The 20,336-nt window shown below is 41.8% G+C and overlaps 1 protein-coding gene across 2 annotated transcripts; it reads right to left on the reverse strand.

Moving 5' to 3' along the window:
* On the reverse strand, positions 1-8,849 carry LOC108928271 (chromobox protein homolog 1-like). Of its 2 annotated transcripts, XM_018742152.2 has the most exons (7): positions 7,626-8,849; positions 7,118-7,230; positions 4,427-4,511; positions 3,755-3,926; positions 2,026-2,200; positions 1,833-1,927; positions 1-1,169 (listed from the first exon to the last, which is right to left on the reverse strand). In XM_018742152.2, exons 3-7 carry the CDS (start codon positions 4,473-4,475, stop codon positions 1,025-1,027), a joined length of 636 nt encoding a protein of 211 aa, XP_018597668.1. In that variant the 5' UTR covers positions 4,476-4,511; positions 7,118-7,230; positions 7,626-8,849; the 3' UTR covers positions 1-1,024. The 2 variants fall into 2 exon arrangements, with proteins under 2 accessions (XP_018597668.1, XP_018597667.1); XM_018742151.2 differs by lacking the exon at positions 7,118-7,230 and having other exon boundaries at positions 8,603-8,849.
* Between the last annotated feature and the right edge of the window lie 11,487 nt (positions 8,850-20,336).

Consider the following 20,336-nt stretch of genomic DNA (forward strand, 5'->3'; position numbering starts at 1 on the left):
CAGCTTAGAAAAACATTTTTATTTAAATTGGGACCTAGCCTGAAACCTAAACAAATGTAGGTTACAAGTACAATTAAAAAAGTACTGTGTATCATTTAGCAAACCAGAGAGCCATACACACTACTGATTAGTTTGCAAGTTAACTTTGCAAACAACCCCCAAAATTAACTGCTTGGACCCCAATGCAAAAAGTCACTTATGCTATGAAGTCACATGCAGACCCAGAATAAAATTATCTACACAAAAGCGTTGATCCTCACTGCAATTATGCCTATATTACAGTTCAGCTTGTATGATGCTTCTATTTTTAGTATTTAAAATAGTTTCCTGTAGAATATGAAAACACTATATACATATTTCACATAAAAACATGGTAAACAATGATCCAAAAATTTTACAGAGAAACGTCACTACAAGTCTGACATAATACTCCCCGAGTCTGGGGTTCCCAAGACAAACACATAAAGCAAACTTGACAGCCACTAAACTAGGAGGCAGTATCACTACATGAACGTCCACAGAGGGCAGCGGTTTAACGTGTGCATAGAGGAGGCAAAGGCAAAACCATCTGAGAACCTCCATCAGAGTGGTTCAGGGTTCCAGACAGCTTCATCTTCTACAACTTAAACACAAACTTGTGATGTGAGACTGTCCTTTCTTCATCAACTGAAATGAATGCAGATGTGAAGAACAGCAACTTCTGGGGAACGAGGTAACTCACACCTGACGTGAAACTCCATAGTTCCTCAAACGGACTCAACGCACCAAAACAGAAAAGAGATACCACATTTCCCATTAGCTCACGAGCTTGTGTCTCAGGTGAACCTCCACAGAGCCACATCCCATGTATCTTCCTGCTTAATCCTTTTCATTACACTGCCTTTAGCAAACAAGCACCTAAAGTTGACATCTGAAATTTTTTCTGCAAGAAGGTGAGGGGGGGAAAAAAAAAAAAAAAAAAACATAAAATGAAAAAACAGATGGGATGCTGTTAGTCACCCTCCCCAAGGCAGTCAACTCTATACTAGTTCTTGTCATCTTTCTTTTCCTCGTCTTCTGTGGGGTACGAGTGCCACGTCAGTCGTTCCTCATAGAAAGAGATGACCACCTGAGGACACTTCACGTTGGCTTCTTTGGCTGGGACCAAATCTGCTTCATCTGAGTTCCTCCTGCAGATGGAGGCCAGGAGAACAGTGAGAAATTGACGGAAACAGGGAATGAAGAGTCAGTTTTTAGCCACACTGCTTCTCCTGAACCTTCCTGCAGTGACACTTTCATATAGCATGATTAAACAATATAAAACCGTTAAAGTAAGTGTGAATGTGCCATTTAGTGTAACACAGATCATTTTGGGCTACCATAAACACCCATAATTGAACAATAAGTACATTTCAATCACTGTACACATAAACCACAACAGCTTACTTTTTTCAGTTTAAAAAGACTTTTATACAAAGCAATAAACAAGCTTCTGCACTTCGTTTGCCACTGTTTCAGCTGCTCAATGTGGTGTTTCTAAAGTTTGTCAATGATTAGTTTAATTTCAGTGCAAACTTGTGACCACTGCAGTCACCACAGACTCGTATTTCAAAGGTTCATCTTGCCATTGCACTATCACTGAGTAGTGAAAAATTTTCACTTTGAAAAGGAGACAGGCCAGGATATTCAGCCCTGATAAATGGTTCTCTCGCCAAAGGATCATGTTATTTAGCTGTGTTCAACTATGCTGCCCATTTTCCCCACAAAGTGACTCGACATGAATGAGACCACAAACCAATCGTTAACAGTATTAGTGAACACAAACTCGATTGAAATGAGCAGTAGCAACACACCATTTCATGAGAAACATGAGTTCCCCACTGGAGTCCGTAGCCCCAATGATGCGTTCAGGGTCCAGACCTCGAGCAAAGCCTCTGAGTTTTTCAGGCTGAAAACAAAGAGGGAATGTGCTTAAAAAGAAAATGGGATGGCATCCTCAGCTGTTGCCCAGGTCAGAAAAGCCCTCCATCCTCCTGAGCACTTTACCTCATCCTTCTTCTTTTTGGGGCGGCTTTCCTCTCCCGCTCCGGCTGCTTCCGTCTCAGACTCGGTGGTTTTCCTCTTGCTGCCAGCTTCATGCAGCTTCCTTTGCGACTGCAGGTATTCAGCAATGAGGTCTGGACAGTCAAGATTGTCCTCTGGCTCCCAGGTGTTATCCTCACTGGTGACAACAATGTGCATGGTTGTGAACTTTCCTCCTATAGCAGCACCCATTAATATAAGCAAAAATCCAGCAATTCTACACTTTTCTGCAATACATTCACAAAGCAAAAACCATGTAGAAAGACAAATTACTAAAATTATGAATTGAAAATTAATAATGCTAAGATTTACTGACATTATTTCAGCACCTGCTCCTGAGTACTGTTCCTTGAAAGTACTGACTATACAGATCACATCAAGTGGTGCTGCTCCAGCACAGAGACACAGCAGAGTAAGCAGCTTTGCTGACAATATGCTTCTGCAAGAACACAATCTACAAAAATCAACCACCTGGAAGAAATTAATACCAGAATTTTTACAAACCTTTGAGCAAACTACTTACTAGCCTGACTTGCACAAGTAAACTTACCCAGTTATATAAGTGGGTAATTGTAAGCAGCAGTACACAAACCTCACGCTGGAGTTTGTTTTGTGGAAAAGCATCAGGTATGAGAATTTGTACAGTTGGTCTCCAACTTACAAATATTTTTCAGAAGTATTTAGTATTTTTTTTAATAAAGATAGCCAACATGACAATTTAAATTGCAAGATAAAGCTTCACCTGAACCACCAAGAGACAGCGATTGCAAATAATAAGCGTTGCACTAAGCTATTCAATACTCAAGCTCTACAGCAACAGGTCAAGCCCCAGCTAGGTTTTTTTTTTTTTTTTTTTTTTTTAAAATTATGCTTTATTTATTTATTTACAACATATCACAAACACCCCTGCAAGTGGACTCAGTACACACATGTAAATGGTCTACACAGACTGTAAAAATAAAGCAAACTCAAATTGAATCATTTAGCCCAGCCAGAGATGAGACAACCTTTTCAGGAGTTTGGTGTGCAAATTCATTTGCATTGTTTTCACTGATTTCTACTGCCCCGCCCCCCCCCCCCATAATAGGTCAAATTAATACATAAACATCAAGTATCAAATGAATGTATACAGAGTACATATAAGCTACAAAACAGGTAAATGAGCTCAGGTAGACAGCCATACATTATTATAGAATATTACAACAAAATCACCTTGTTTTGTTCACTAGTTCTGTGTGCACTGTAATTGGATTTAGTAATATTTTTTATATAAACAGATGTCAATTATATACTTACATTTACATTTACTCAGCCATGAAATATTTCTCACAAACTTGCTAAGACAACTAAAACTAATATTTGTAATGTTATTTTTAAGAATGTGACTTCATGCAAACTTTTGACTGGTATTAATGTCCACCGAACTAAGACTAAAGTGTCTTGTGAAATGTTAAACCTTGTATCGTGCTTGGGGGCGCAGTGGGTTGGACCACAGTCCTGCTCTCCGGTGGGTCTGGGGTTCGAGTCCCGCTTGGGGTGCCTTGCGGCGGACTGGCGTCCCGTCCTGGGTGTGTCCCCTCCCCTTCTGGCCTTACGCCCTGTGTTACCGGGTAGGCTCCGGTTCCCCGTTACCCCGTAAGGGACAAGCGGTTCTGAAAATGTGTGTGTATCGTGCTTACACTTGGGTACTCACTCAGAAAAGCCCTTCCACTTCAGCAGGTACTCAACCTTGCCTTTGGCTACCCGACGGTCCAGAACCTTCTCCACTACATATTCCTCCTCTTCCTCTTCTATCACCTCCTCCACCTTTTTCTTACTCTGTTTCTTCCCAGTGGTCGCCGCCAGCTTGGCTTCTGATTGTGGGGCTGGTTCAACAGAGGGAAAAATATGAAAGTGCCATTCATGGCTTTATGAGTAGCTCAACAAAGATGGGTTGGAAGTGATCATAGTAATTATGAGTATTGCTTTGTTTGGTAGCGTTGTGACAGTTGGGACTTGGTTTTCATAGAGATTTCATTTATATTCAAAAGGCAGGATCTTTGCAAGGTTGCTGGGGGGGAATTATTAGTGAACCTTTACACCAGGCTCAGCAACATTTATTTTAGCCCTTTAGCGGTAAGAATTGACTGTACAAGATTTTCAGAAACAAATTGAGCTTGTTATGCAAAAAGCCTGTATGTAAAAACCTTGGCCATTTTTTACATTTCTATGTTTCTCTTAGAAATAAGTCACAAGCTTTTCAAAAATGTTACACTATATGCTTTGAGCATATTCTACACTGTGAATATACCCTAACCACCCACCTCCCTACATAAAAAGAGATGGAACAGAGGTATTCTGTAAACAGAAGAAAATTATAGGAGACCTGCTGTAACAGTAGGAGCATCATTAGGGAGCTCTGAAGGTTGGCTCATATTCGGCAGGGATGAGTCTGTGGAACCAGCGAGTTCCTTTTCAACATCATTGGGGAGGTGCAGTAATCAGGAGTCAATGTGGAGGAATGGAAAAAGCACAGAGGTGGAGAGAATGGCATTCATAAGAACAAATGTCATCTAACTTAGTAAAGGGCTTCTGCCTCACACAGGGTAACCTAGGTTGGCAAAACAATTATAAGAGCTCGTCCAAGCCACTGTTCATATATCACCCAGTGCACTGCAGTCACTGCAGTTATCAAGCATAACATTTTCTGAATTCAATTTATTTTGATAGAGCGCTCTTCTCACGCAGTGACACCGAGCGCTTTAACACAAGAATAATGCAAGAAAAACAGATACAAACAAAGAAGACAGTTGACTAATGGCTACCATAATAAAGTACTTTTATAGAGCTATAAGTACGGCTACTGGCCACTGGGGAAAGGAACAAAAACTCCCAACTCAAGGTTGAGGGAGAAAAAAAAACCTCTGGGGGTCCATGGGCCAGTGGTTGCCCACCCCTCCTGGGCATTCTAGATTAAGTAACAATTATAAGCCAATGTGTAATAAGTAATAATGATATTGTTGCTAAATGGCATCTTGGATCCCCAGCTCAGCATGGAAGCCACAGCACTTTCATACACAAGACAAGCCAGCGGGCAATTGAATAGCGGACATGTCCAGTGAATTGTTTGGCCTACCAGTGAGGCTGGGCATAACAGGCAAGGCACAACAACCCACACTCTCAAAGTAGTCTTTCAAAAGGGAAGTATTTTTGACTTAGTGCCTAAAAGTTGTCTCCATTAGTTTTCCGGTTATGCCATCAATGCTAAAAATTTGGCGAAGTTCAGAAACATACTAGTTTAGCAGATTGAGGGGATATACCAGAGAACCAAATCAGTCCAGGAAGAGCTAAAAGACCCTTGCGAAGAGAAAATTTGTTTCCTTGTTTTATGGATCCATGCAGTTCACCTTGAAGACACATGATAAAGGGAACACTTATTGGTATATCAATATCTGGCCAAGAAAACATTGTAAAAAGTTTCCATTCAATTTTGGGCAGCACAACTGTAAAGAAAGAGTTATTTATCTGGTTCAATCAGCTTCAAGGCCAGGAGAACAATTTTTAGTAATATACTCTGTAGAAAAACTCAACAGCAAAAAAGTTAAATCTTTGAACAAGCTAAGTAAAGAAACACCTGGGTTGGGTTTTTACAAGATAAGGGGGAAGTCCGAGAAGCATATATTTTCCCCAGTATCTTTATATACAATAATTCAGTTCAGCAGAGCCACGAAGTGTAGCGTAAATGTTCTTTTGGACATATAAATAAATGAAAAGCACATTACACTTTAAGCACTAACATTATTCCTTTAGGTGACACTTTTTTCCAGAGCAACCTTAAAAGTATCTTACTGTGCAAACCTAACATTCAACTACACATCCATTTGTACAGCTGGGGAATTCTTACTGGCAAAATTAGAAGTACTGTGCCAGGGCTTCTACAGTAGGACAAACTGAGGTCCTCTGATTGCAAGGCAACAACAAGTAGTTACGCCTCCGACCGCAGAAGCAGTCAAACTCAGCTGAGCCTGAAACAATCAATCTGACATTGACAGATAATACAAAAATGCTCATATACATTCAGCATTCAGAAATAAAAATAACACCAAGTGAAAATTACACTGGCAATACAGTCTAATTCCTAAAATAATACTATATCCATTAACATGCCACCAGCTACGCAAATTTGTTTAACCTTGCTCCTCCTGCCAGTTGCACAGTCGGACTTAAGTCTAAGTATGCTCCTGCTTCCACTTAACATCGATATTACTTAGATATACTAATCAAAGTAATATGGGGGTAGGACTGGAAACCGCAGCAAGATTTAACAAACAGTAATACTGTAAGTAGTTTGTTGTGCTGTTTATTCCAGCTCTTTCAGATCTGTTACTATATGGACCTAACTAATGTTATTCTGTATGTTGAATCTGTCTGAAGGAGTATCTGCCCTTTCAAGTTGTTTCTGTGCAAATATTATTAAAACTGTATATAGACACGAGTTTACAAATAATACAATGCTGCCATAAGGCAAAGGTAGGTGGTGTGCACCTTTTCGTATCATCCTGGAAGCACTGTAATAACTGATATACTTAAAGTCATATTACACCTTGCAGGAGAAGTTACAGGAAGCTCTGCAATGCTCTAGAAACCCCAGTGACAGCTGTGCTGTGATGCTGAACAAACTGAAATTGGCCATATCTTTAAACAACACCTGACTGACTTTACCAAACAAAATTCACAGAAGCGGCGCTCACTCATTTTTCGGACATCTTCAAGGAGCCACAGGACTCTTAACTTTATTATACACAGTGGCACCAACAAGAATCACAGATAAAGCAAAAAGTTATGCCAAAAAGATATATACCACAGTAAAACACCTCTAACAAACTTAACAGGAACATGCAACTAAAAACTAACCCATGCAAATGTGTTCTTTATGTTAAATCTCAGTGAAATTAGGCTTAAAATTGAGACAGTAATGTCAACTCAAACATAAATAATGAAAAAATTTGTGATGTTAGATGAGCACAGGAGACACTGAAATCTGACAGTGATTTCTTTAAAAAATATGACAACTTACTTGCCAATAAGGTTTCCGAGGACATTAAAATATCAGAGAAAGTCCACTACATGGCGGTGTTGTGCCCATCAGTATGGGCAAATTGGGACAAATTCACAGGGGCAGAATTCCTCCTTGGACATATTTAAATCGAGGAAACAGATGAGCTTGAAATCCAAGAGTGCAGAAAGTTTCTAGAAGAATTACCGCCAACTAAACCAACCTCACAGGTCGACAGAAAGGGTCAAGTTTAACATGAATGAATTAAAATAACATTTCATAAGATCTACATGACCCCTAGTAAAGACCAGCAGGAGTTATTCTGATTAAACATTTTCATTACTATTCAAGAATCAATTTTACTCAGTTCGGTATACTCAACAGTACTCCGATTTCAAGTGCACCCTGTCTCACATGAGCCTTTAAATACCCCCCCCGCCCCTTCTTGAAGTTCTCTTTTGTTTTTTTATTTTAAATAGCTTTAGTTCCCACAGCTTTCCTGTTATTTTTGCACATTATCATTACTCACTCATGATATTCAAGTGCCTTTCTATGACTGCAACCAGCAATCTTCAGGTCTGACTTCCAGGTCCTTAAGCATGATTATAATTTTAAAAGTTCAGTTAGAGGTGGACTTGTATTTTTATTCTTTCTGGAGCCTTATGAGACAGTGCAATTCCTGACGGAAATCTGAACTTACACAAGGACGTGGTACAACCTAGTCACTAAGGCTAGTGTAACTGACGCCGCTTACTGCAGTGTTACAGATACAAGCAGCACAAATGACATGCTGCTGCCTAAAGTTTAGGTTCAGAAAGAGGAAAGGAAAAATGAAACAGGAAAATAAATAGTAAATAGCGCAAATTATAAGAGGGAAGAGTAGGCTTAGCACTGCTGTGACTGTGCGTAGACTGCGCTACCTGACGTCCACAGAAACCTAATAATTAGTCCCTTACACAACACTAGTAGTGACATTTTTTATATATTGTACTAGGCAAGACATACAATAGCGTTCGCCGTAAGATATAACAATAACACACAATAAGCCAAGGCAGCTGTGACAATGATCATGGAATCCATTTGAACCAGAGGAGCGCCGCGAACGGCGTTCGTCTCCAAACGAGAAGGAAGCTACTGTCTGTACGGTCCACGAGACGCGGGGTCGCACGCGCCATGGCATGTATTCCGACAGGCAGCGCTACCCAATTTTATCCGTGTCTTCAACATCAATGCAACTTTGTCAACGATGGTGGCCAAGAACTTGAGGCGATGTGCGGTGTCGGGGAAGAAAGAAAGCGGGTCTTTTCTGCCTTCCCGTTCACGCAGCTCGTCGTGTTCCTCTGCCCTCAGTCTCATTCGCAAGGACTGCTGTGCTGCTGGACTCGTCTACCTGGCGCTCGCGCATTTTACACTTTTACGGAATAAAGAGGCGGGAGAAAGGCACAGAAGAAGAAGAAGCCACCGTTCGCCGGCGCTGAAGACTCAATTCATTCAAAAACAACTTACCTCGCGTTCGCTAGAAAAAAAGAATGGTTAGGCGGCGGGTTAGCTAGCAACCAGCTAATTTGTGTCTGCTCTGCGGTTATATATTATCAGAGTGTTTCTTTTAGACTCCCAAACGGAAAGACCTGGTAAAATTATAGCTATCAGCACGCGGATTTCAAGGTGCCTTGCAATTCCCTACAGAAACCTTCGTCTGTGGAAACAAAGAAAACCCAGAGCCCAGCAAACCACTACTTAGACAGAGCATGTGCGGAAGTTGAAGCGATTGCAAAGCATCACGGTCAATGCCGTTCTATTTCAATGGCGCTCAACAGAAGGCTGCACTTTGTGAGACGCACATACACTGAAAAGATGTGTTCGATTTACTTTAAATTTGCCTGGAAAAAAAAAAAAAAAAAAAAAACAACAAACCCAAAATTAAAGTACACTGAATAAAACTGTATTGTACTGTGCGGATAGTGGTGGACATCTTCTTTAAGCTCACCAGGAAGGACTCAAAGGAAGAGACGTGGAGCAGGTTATCAGACAGGTGAGGTATGCACCTCCTGGGCACGTTTGACTGGACCCGTTCCATCACCCGCTCGCAGGTGGCGGCCCCGGTGTGGACGATTGTAGACCCATTCGTCTAGCAGGGCTTTGCAGAGTACGCACTCTACGAGGCAAGGCAGGTGGCGAAGCCCTCCTCACTGCGCCACCCCTCCAGCATTTCCCTGACATGACACTGGGGTGGGTTCCCTGCAGTAATGCGCCTGGTGCCCTCACTTCCGGCAATGGCACCAGATGGTGGATGGCTGGTGTCACTTCAACTTGGCGGGAAACTTCTCTCCCTCCACCAATGGCAAGGGCATTCTGGCTCCATGGCATCCTTCAGAATGGCTTTCACATGCTCTGCTTCGTACGGTGCTGCATCCAGGTTATTTGGGGCATTGAGCTTAACATGCTGCTGCCTAATAGTGCTGGTCGAGCAGAGTTAAACCTGATTGATACCTCTGTGCAGAAGCCAGGGCTTCCAGGATGCTCGGGCTACTTGGAGCACACCAGTATGATTTGGCATCATATTCAGACTGCCAAGAAGGAGAAAAGAGATCTACGTGTAGTGTTCTTGGACTTGGCAAACGCTTTTTGGGTTTGTTCCGCACAGGTTGCTGTGGGAGGCATTCAGGTTTTTTAAGGTCCCTGAAAGTGTTACAAGGCTGGTGAAAGCCTACTTTGGAGATATTCAGTTTTTTTTCAGTAGAGAAAACTATACAATGTCTTGGCATCAGTTGGATGTTGGAATCATGGCTGGATATACAAGAGGTTTTGTAATAGAATAGAATGTGGTGCAGTGGGTTGGACCAGGTCCTGCTTTCTGGTGGGTCTGGGGTTCGAGTCCCGCTTGGGGTGCCTTGCGGCGGACTGGCGTCCTGTCCTGGGTGTGTCCCCTCCCCCTCCGGCCTTACGCCTTGTGTTGCCGGGTAGGCTCCAGTTCCCTGGGACAAGGCAAGCAGTTCAGAAAGTGTGTGTTCAGAATAGAATATACTTTATTGTCCCATTTCTGGGAAATTTGTCTTGGACAACCATGACACGGCCAGTGCACAACATTGGACTCGCATAAAACAATACATATCATAACATACAGTAAAGTAAGAAGTAAAGCATCAATCAAAATATATTAAAAAAACCTACTGTATACTAATCTAAAATCTCAGTTTTGGAGTTCTCTATTCAATAATTTAACTGCAGATGGCACAAAAGAATTTTTATAACAATTTGATTTACACATCAGAATCCTAAATTGTCTCCCTGTAAAATATGTGTCATCAGCAGCAATTTTTTTAGCTTGTTTTAATAGATACCTCGTACAACTCCTGTATGGGTCCTTTCTCTTCCCACCCTATAATTTTTAGAGCAGTATGTACTAGTCGTGCAAGTTTCGATTTTGACTGGACAGTCAAGTTTCCATACCATGCTGTAATACCATATCTTATCAAGCTCTCAAAAACAGACTGATAAAACAGAAACAGAATCTTCTGGTTTACCCTAAATACTTTTAACCTTTGAAAAAAATGTAGTCTCTGCTGCAGTCTAGAACACAGACTGGTTATGTGAGAAGACCAACATAACAAATTATCTGTATAAACACCCAAGTATTTATATGAAGAAACCTGTTCAGTATTACCATGTATTATTACAGGGCTATGATCCCCCACAGATCTGGGGTCGAAGATTATTTCAACAGTCTTCATTTCATTTAAAATCAAGGAATTATCGTCACACCACCCCACAAACCTGGCAACTTCAGAAAAGTACTGTGAAGGTGTGGTGTTTCTGTTCAATAAACTCAATATTGCTGTATCATCAGAAAATTTGATGAAAAAGGTATTATCCTGATTAGTAACACACTCATTAGTATGTAATGTAAATAAAATAGGTGAGCTAACACAACCTTGCAGGGCCCCCATATTAGTAGTTTTCACCTCAGAATAAAAATTGTTGACCCTGACTGGTGTTCGATTCGTTAAAAACGAATAAAACCACTTAATGTAAAAGGGATTCACTTTTAACTCTGTCCGCTTCCTAATTAGTAGCTGGGGTTGAAGCGTGTTAAAAGCCAAACTAAAATCTATAAAAAGTAAATGTGCATATGCTTGGGTATCTTCTAAATACCTATTCACCAATGAATGATACAATTAATGGTGTCCTCAGTGCCCCGTCCAGCCTTATAAGCAAACTGAAACGGGTCAAGGGATAATTTAACCTCGTCCTTTAGAACAGTTACTACAAGTCTTCCAAAACATTTCATAACATTTGAAGTCAAAGCCACGGTCTAAAATCACAATTCTCAACTGGGCAATTTTTCTTAGGAACTGGTGTAATTATAGTTTTTTTCCACAAAGATGGAATGCAAGTCTAATGATTTCTGGAAAATAGGGCAGAATGCTGGAGTAAGTTCATTGGCACAAGTTTTTAGCAAAAAAGCAGAAATTTCATCAGGACCTGTGGTTTTTTTGATTCGTATGTCTCTAAATAGTGAACTAACTACATGTGGGGCTACCTCTAATCTCTGATCTCAGTTACATATAATAGAGTCCTGATCTACCTTTTGCTTCGAAGGTGACTCAAACCTAAATAAAAAGTCATTTAAGTCATCTGCTCTTTGTTGGTCATTGCTAGTTATGAGCCTTTTTTCGGGAGGGTTCCATATTAGTTACTACTTGCATAGTATCCCAAAGTTTTTTGGAGTCCCCTGAATTAAAATTTTGTTCTATAATATCTCTGTGTTTTTCCTTGCCCCCTTCAAGAAAGCATTTAATTCCTTTTGGACTAATTTTAATTCCATTTTATCTTGATTGGTAAAAGCCAACTTCTTCCTGTTTAAACACTCCTTGCCCTCCCTTGTTATATAACTTTTGTTATTAGGAAATACAGTTACAGTTTTCTTCTCAACCACTGTGTCCACACAAAAGTTAATATAGTCTGTTATTGTCTCTGTGGCATCCTCAATGTCCATTTTATGAAAGAATTCCCAGTCCATACAAGCAAAGCAACCCTTTAAAATTTCAATACTATCATCTGTGACTTTATCCTTTTTAAAAGAGTTCTATAGGTAGGAATCAAGTGAATCGTGTTATGATCACAGTTCGACAATGGAGGTTTTGACTTGGCAACATACGCATCCTTCACATTCCCATAACATTTATCTAAAATCTTCTTGCCTCGGGTATTACATTTGATATCCTGTTCATACCCTACTAATGAGGAGGAACTTCAATCCCTTCTGGAAAAGCCAGTTAAGAGCCTGGGTAGGTGGTGTAATTCCTTGTTAAGTGATAATGAGCAGGTAGTTGCACTAAGGGAGGTGGTTGTGAAAGGCATCAAGAGCATTGATGCGTCCCTCCTCCCTGGGAAATTGAAGTTGTGGTGTCTGCAGTTCAGGTTGTTGCCATGCATTAAGTGGTTGCTTACAGTATATGAGTTTTCTATCCGGGAGGCTGAGAAGCTCAAGTAAGGCGGTAGGAAGGTGGCTGGGTAAGCCAATCTGTTTAAGTATTTTAGCGTTGTATGGTAAGGGCATGTTGGAGGTGCCGGTGACAAGTTTGGCTGAGAAGTATAAGTGTGCGAAAGTGGGTTTGGATCTGACTCTAGCAGAGTCGAAAGATGGATTTGTGATAAAAGTAGCACCATCGCTGAGGGTGGGTAGGGGGAACCCCAGAGATGCAGTCTAAAGCACAACAGGGGTACTGCAGATGATGGAAATGGTTGGACACGTGAGAGGGGGTTAGGCAGGGTTTGACCGTGGTCGTATGCGGCGGTTGTGGAATGCTGCCCGGAAAGCAGACGAACAGCGGATGGTTGTTGAGCAGGAAGAAAAGGTGAGGCGTGCGAAGACGGTTGCGTTAGTTACGCAGGGTCAGTGGGTGAACTGGGTAGGCGTGGAGAAGAGGAAGCTACACTGGCAAGATGTGCGGGATATGGAGGCGAGTTGCATTAAGTTTATTGTTGGAGAGACTTGTGACCTGCTGCCGATGCCACAAAATGTTAAGCAGTGAGCAGGTGGTGATGGTTGTTGTAAGTTGTGTAGTGGTGTGGCGATGCTGAGGCACATTTTGTCAAGGTGTAAGGTTAGCTTGGCGCAGGAGCGCTATACTTTGCGCCATAATCAAATTCTTAGATGTTTAGCAGGCATTTTTGAGAGCAAGCAGCAAGTGGTGAATTCTTTGCCTGTTTGCAGTATAGATAAAACAGAGTGGATGTGCCCTGGTAGGTGCGGTAATGCATGGTACTGGAAGCTGCTGGCTGATGTGGGCAAACAGCTTCAGGTACCACAGGTCATTGCGGTTACTTCATTGCATCCAGACATGGTGTTATATTCGGAGTGTGAGCGGATCATGTACTTTGTACAGTTAACAGTGCCATTTGATGATGCAACTGAGGAGGCATATGAACGGAATTTGTTAAAGTATGCAGATCTAGTGGCAGAGGCAAGAGACCATGGGTGGCGGGCTCATGTGAGGCTGTTAGTGTTGGTGGGTTTGCGGCTTTTTGCAATCCAAAGTAGTGCAATTTTTAAATCAGGCAGTGATGCAGCTGCTCAGGATGCTCTCGACAGTCCCTCTGTAGAATGTGGTGAGTATGGGGTGGGAGATGAGCTTTCCTCAATCTTCGCAGAAAGCAGAGATGCTGCTGGGCTTTCTTGGCTATGGTGCTGGTGTTGAGGGTCCAGGTGAGGTTCTCCACCAGGTGAACACCCAGAAATTTGTTGCTCTTGACGATCTCCACGAAGGAGCTGTTGATGTTCAGCATGTGGTGGTCACTCTGCTCTCCTGAAGTCAGCATCCATCGCTTTTTTTTTTTTTTTTTTGGAAAATGTCTTATGGTATCTGGCACCAAGACATTAGTAGCAGATCCTTTAAGTCCTGTAAGCTGCGAGGTGGGGCCTCCATGGATCGGACTTGTTTTTTCAGCACATTCCATAGATGTTCGATCAAATTGAGATCTGAGGAATTTGGAGGCCAAATCAACACCTAGAACTCTTTGTAATGTTCCTCAAACCATTCCTGGACAATTTTTGGAGTGTGGCAGGGCACATTATCCAGCTGAAAGAGGCTACTTTCAGTGCCATGAAGGGGTCTATATAGTCTGCAGCAACCTTTATGTAGGTGGTACATGTAAAAGTAACATCCACATGAATGCCAGGATCCAAGCTTTCCCAGCAGAACATTGGCATGAGCATCACACTGCTGCCACCGGCTTGCCTTCTTCCCATAGTGCATCCTGCTGCCATCTCTTCCCCAAGTAAACAATGCACACACACCCAGCCATCCACATGATCTGAAAGAAAACATGATTCATCAGACCAGGCCACCTTCTTTCATTGTTGCATGGTCCAGTTCTGATGCTCATGTGCCCATTGTAGGCACTTTTGGCAGTGTCCCCACTGGGGTCAGCATGGGCATTCTGACCGGTCTGCGGTTACGTAGCCCCATATGCAGGACGCTGCAATGCAGTGTGTTCTGACACCTGTCGTAGCCAGCATTAAGGTTTTCAGCAGTTTGTGTTACAGTAGCCCACCTGTGGGATCGGACCAGACAGGCTAGCCTCTGCTCCCCACGCGCATCAGTAAATCTTTGGTGCCCATGACCCTGTCGCCAGTTCACCGGTTGTCCTTTCATGGACCACTTTTGGTAGGTACTAACCACTGCATACTGGGAACACCCCACAAGACCTGCCATTTTGGAGATGCTCTGACCCAGTCATCTAGCCATCACAATCTGGCCCTTGTCAAAGTCGCTCAGATCCATACGCTTGCCCATTTTTGCTGCTTCCAACATATGAAATTCAAGAACCGACTGTTCACTTCATATCCCACCCCTTGACGGTGCCATTGTAACAGGATAATCAATGTTGTTTACCTGTCAGTGGTTTTAATGTGGCTGGTCAGTGTATATGCATGGGGTGTAACATCTTGTCCTGTGTATCTTGAATGTCACTACAGCTTAGTTTCACTAAGAAACACAATAGACTGCAAACACAAACCTTGCATAAAGCTCAGTGTTGAAGGGTTTGTCATAAGTGATCCCTTACCAACACTATAGTGTAATGACACCGAGACATACAAAATGATGCTGGAACAATGTTTCTGAGTTTAACTGTTTCATCACAGTTTTCTGGGCTATGTCTTGCATCGCGACATCAAGGTACAGCCTGCCGCCACCCCTTCCATCAATGCTCTGTAAAGATTGGTGACCGCGGACCAGTGTGAGGGACTTGGAAATGCAGAAGAAAAAGAAAAACCATCTTGCATTGCAAGTGAGCATTGTCAGAGTGATATTTTAAAAAGCATTTTTTACTGTAAAGAGAATGGAAAAAGTCTTCTGATGTCTAGCAGCATCTGAAAACCAGCCTGCCTCTGCAAGATGAGTTTGTGGAAGTTACAGATGCTCCTCTCTACTCTTTTCCGTGAACACTGTGACAGGATGACAGCTGCACACATTACCATTGATCAGCTACACTGTTACCATAGCACCCATATCTGTGGATAGTGATAACAAGCTATCAGACGGGAGCACACCCTGCAACAGCCATGGAAGGACTTCTACAATGTTTCGCCTCTCTAATTTTAGATGATCTAAATACTGTATATTTTGTCTGCCTTAGCTGAAGAAGGTTTAAGGAAAGTGAACGAGAGGGGCTTCAGAGGGCACTTTGTCACAAAACAGTAGTGGTTTTAATAGGAAAAGCATGCATTCTATCCCAGCTGTGTATTTAATATTTTATGCTGTAATTTTGTTTATTGTTGGCCAGCTGGTAGCGGAGGGGTTAGAGCTGTTGCCTTTAGACCCTGAAGTTGTAGGTTTGATCCCAACCTCCAGCTGTAGTACCCTTGAACAAAATACTTACCCTAAATTCCTACAGTAAAATTAGTAATCTTTATAAATGGGCAAATAACTAAGTTGCTTTGAAGAAAACCATAAACTCTAAGTTTAAATGGAAAAATGTTATAAGGCACTCACTGTGGTTTGTTGTGGTTCAATGAGTCTACATGAATTTTTTTCAGTTTCAAGTCTCTGGTTACAGCTTACAAAACCATCACAGATCTGCTACCTGATATCTACAACACCTGATCACTCGCTACACCCCAACCAGACTGCTGTGCTCCTCCACCTCTACTCGCTGGGTGGTTAAACACACGAGAGATCCAAAATCAAAAGGTTTTCAGTCCTGGCTGCAATGTGGTGGAATGATCTTCCCCTCTCACTCACAGCTACCGAATCTCTCTGCATTTCAGAAGGGTCTCAAAACTCACCTCTTTTGGACTCGCTTCTCCCCTAATCTCTTAAGTGCATGTTAAGGTCTAAACATTTATGTTTAATTTTGTGATTAGAAATTGTAGAATTATGGAGAAGCCTTTATGCAGCTACTCATATGATGAACATGTTCATACGGTAGAATGTGACAAATTAACTGTACTTTCATCTCTGGCGAATTACATGTCTGTATCCAAATCTCCTATTCTGTTGATATAATGCACTCATATTTTTCTCTGAGATGTACATCACTTTGGAGAAAACCTTCTGCTAAATAAATGTGAATGTAAGTGTTGGTGTCTTGCAGTGTTGTGTGTTTCTATAGATGTGCTGTAGGGAACCTCAGTGGACTGAGCTGGTCTTCGTTGGCCCGCAGTGCTGAGACAGTGTGCTGCTTCAGAAATGAGTCCTTCTGGGGGACTTGTGGGGAACTTCCTCAGAAATACACCGTAAGAGGTGAGACGAGAGCAGTCTCTCTTTTTTGTGCTGTTTTATTACCCCCAGAGTATGAATCGCCAGTGTTTTACTTATGGTGGTTGCACACAGAAACAACACACAAAAGTGAAACTGTAAATTACTAATGACTTTGAAAGGACTAAATCTCAGTGTTAAAGGCAGTGCCACGAGTGAGGTAAATTAAAGTGAACATTAACTGTAAATGTAAGTCAGCTATTAAAGACAATCACAGTGTGACAAGTTCAAAAGAATCCTGAGTGTGACAGGAGTCCAGTGGCTGGTGGAAATACGGTAAGTGTACAGATCACACTAGTAGAAAATGATGGAAGGAGCCGCAGAAGACACCAGGTCCTCATGCTGCAACTGAGTTGTGAATACTTGATGGATACATTTGTTTATTTACTTTTAATTGCATTTTCTTTGCTTGTTCTTCACATCTGCTCAAATGCTCAGTCACTTTCATTAATTGGCTGCCCTGGTCAGGGTTGGGGGTTGCAGCTCCTCTGGAATCATTGGATGGGACTCCAGCTCATTGCAGGGCACGCACGCACGCACGCACGCACGCACGCAAAATGACCAATCCAGAGGAAACCCACAAAGACACTGTGTGAACTCCATGCACGGTCAGCAGGGAACGAACCCTTGTCCTCTCGCACCACCTAGGTACTGAGACAATAATAATAATTATTGTCCATACAGTAATAGGGTAATTAATGAAGTAAAAGTGTCAATTTATGTTTAAAAGGTCTTGTGTTTCTGCACCCAGCTGTTTTTTCCTCAGTACAGAACTACTGCATACAAGGGTAAAGGTGGGGTAAGAGTTTCATTTTGACCGGTCAATTTAGGTTTGAGTTTTGTTTGCCTCGACTGACAACTTTGGGCCACATACAGGAACATACTGGTTAAAAATCACATCAGTTAAAAATGTCCCCCTTAAACATGTACACTGAGTGTTATTGGGCTGAAGTTTTTTTTTTTTTTTTTTGCCTTTAACCACTAATGAAGGGGTGTGCGTGACATCTAATTCATGCTGTAATTGAACCAATTAATGTTAATTGATATGTTAATATAACTGCACATAAAACTCTCATAACAGAGTGTAATGGTCAGCAATGGCAGTACACAGATATTGTATTTATTTTTTGTATGTTACATTTACATTTATTCATTTAGCAGATGCTTTTCTCTAAAGCGACATACATCTCAGTGAAAATACTGTTTGTACATTACATTAAGAGAATGAGACATAGCTGCAGACGTGATTCTTAAGTAAACATAGTTTACTTTCCACTTCATGCACCAATGTTCATCACTCGAGTAGGTGCATAAAACGCAGGATAGCTGAATCCTCATAACCTTCAATGTTAACCAGTTTTTGTGAATTAACTTTGTTCTTTTACTTAAAAGGCTGTAGCCAGGGTAGTGTTTTCATCTCTGGTAATATTACAACACATTAGACTATTCATTCTATGAACTTATTTGTCATTTATTATAATATGTTGAGCGTAATTTTGTAATACTTAGGTTCCGCTTCACCGCGACCCCACTTGGGACAAGTGGTTTCAGACAGTGTGTATGTATGTGTGAAATATTTTGTTAATTTTATATAGTGAAGCTGGATAGTTGCCCCCAACCCCGCCCCACTTTTGTCCATGCTGACAGAGTTGCAGTTGTATCATGATCATGCCGAGAGATTCTATCACTGGAACCAAGTTCTGTGTATGGAGTGTGTGTCTGCTCGCTCTTACTGGGAGGTTCAATGGACTGGAAACTGGGCTGAAATAGGAGTGACTTATGAAGGACCCAGGTTTCAGTCCCAGCTCTTGTTGTATTGCATCAATTGGTACAGTAAAAATTACTTGGCTGTAGAGCCAGATAAAGTTCAAGTTTATCATAAATCACTGCATGTTGCTTTTGGGAAGGGCCAGAAAAATGAACCCATAGCTATAGACTTGTGTAGGTTTGTGTCAGTTTGTCTTCCAGCCTCCTCCTTAATTCCCTTAGATCAGATTCATCTGTGTGCTGGTTATACAGGTTAGTGTCCTTAAAATACATATTTCAATCAATTGCTGGGTGTTGACTGGGTGTAATTTTTGTGCAACTTTACTGCAAGGCAGTTGTGATGCTAAAGCCATGGTGTCCAAGAGCTTTCCTGCTTTATAGGTGATACAAGGTGTATCTTCTCATGCGGATTCAACAACGAAGCTGGCAAACATGATGAATCGGGTGAAATGAAAGCCCCTCCCTGGTAGGTACAACTACAGCTGTAGTCACCTACCTGAAGCACAGTTTGACCTCCATGGTCACACCTAGTCATGTGGTTCCTTTAATACATCAAGTCCATATTGATTGCTAATTTCTTCACTCTGACAGTAGAAGGTTAAAGGACACATTATGGAGTTTTGTTTGACAAGGATATTAAACAAAAATAGGACCTTGACATTGTTTGGGTTTATAAATTACTCACCTTGATAAGATTAAATGGTGAAATGGTTAGATTCAAGAAGACCACACTTTCCCCATATACAAAGGGCATAATTCACTTCTGGTGACATTTGCAGAACATGCTTCTCATCAGAGTGACAGAGAGCTGACTTATAGTTATTTGTAAGGCAAGACAGCTGGCAGATGAGGAGAGGAAAACAAAAAAGAAACTGGAGAACAGTGAGGAGTGAATGACACAAGAGGTGAAAGAAATATGTTGTGGGGAAGGACAGAAAAAGGAATTGAATCAAGTAAGCAGGTGGTGGATCTATGTGAGAGAAGGTCAGAGATTTCACCTTCTGATCATCCCTAATGTTCAAACAAATTGCATTTTAATGTGTCTCTCCGTGACGCTCTTAAAGAATTAAGACTTTTAAGAAATTAAAGGTGGAGATGATTGTGGACTTCAGGAGGAACTCCCCTGCACTTCCCCCCACTCGCCTTTCTCAACAGCACTGTGTCAGCCGTGGAGTCCTTCAGGATCCTGGGTCCTACAATCAGGACCTGAAGTGGGACACCTACACTCACTGGCCACTTTATTAAGTACTAGTACTGGGTTATACCACCTTTTGCCTTTTGCCTTCAGAACTGCCTTAATTCTTTGTGGCATAGATTCAACAAGGTGCTGGAAACATTCCTCAGAGATTTTGGTCCGTATTGACATGATAGCATCACACAGTTGCTGCAGATTTGTCAGCACCTTCATGATGTGAATCTCCCGTTCCACCACATCCCAAAAGTACTCTGCTGGATTGAGATCTGCTGACTGTGGAGTCCATCTGAGTATAGTGAACTCACTGTCATGTTCAAGAAATGAGTTCGAGATGATCTGAGCTTTGTGACATGGCGTGTTATCCTGCTGGAAGTAGCCATAAGAAGAGGGGTACACTGTGGTCGTAAAAGGATGGACATGGTCAGCAACAATACTCAGGTAGGCTGTGACCTTTAAACGATGCTGAACTGGTACTAAGGGGCCCAAAGTGTGCCAAGAAAATATCCCTCACACC

The sequence above is a fragment of the Scleropages formosus genome, chromosome 25 (genome assembly GCF_900964775.1).
Source record: "Scleropages formosus chromosome 25, fSclFor1.1, whole genome shotgun sequence".
Classification (NCBI taxonomy): domain Eukaryota; kingdom Metazoa; phylum Chordata; class Actinopteri; order Osteoglossiformes; family Osteoglossidae; genus Scleropages; species Scleropages formosus.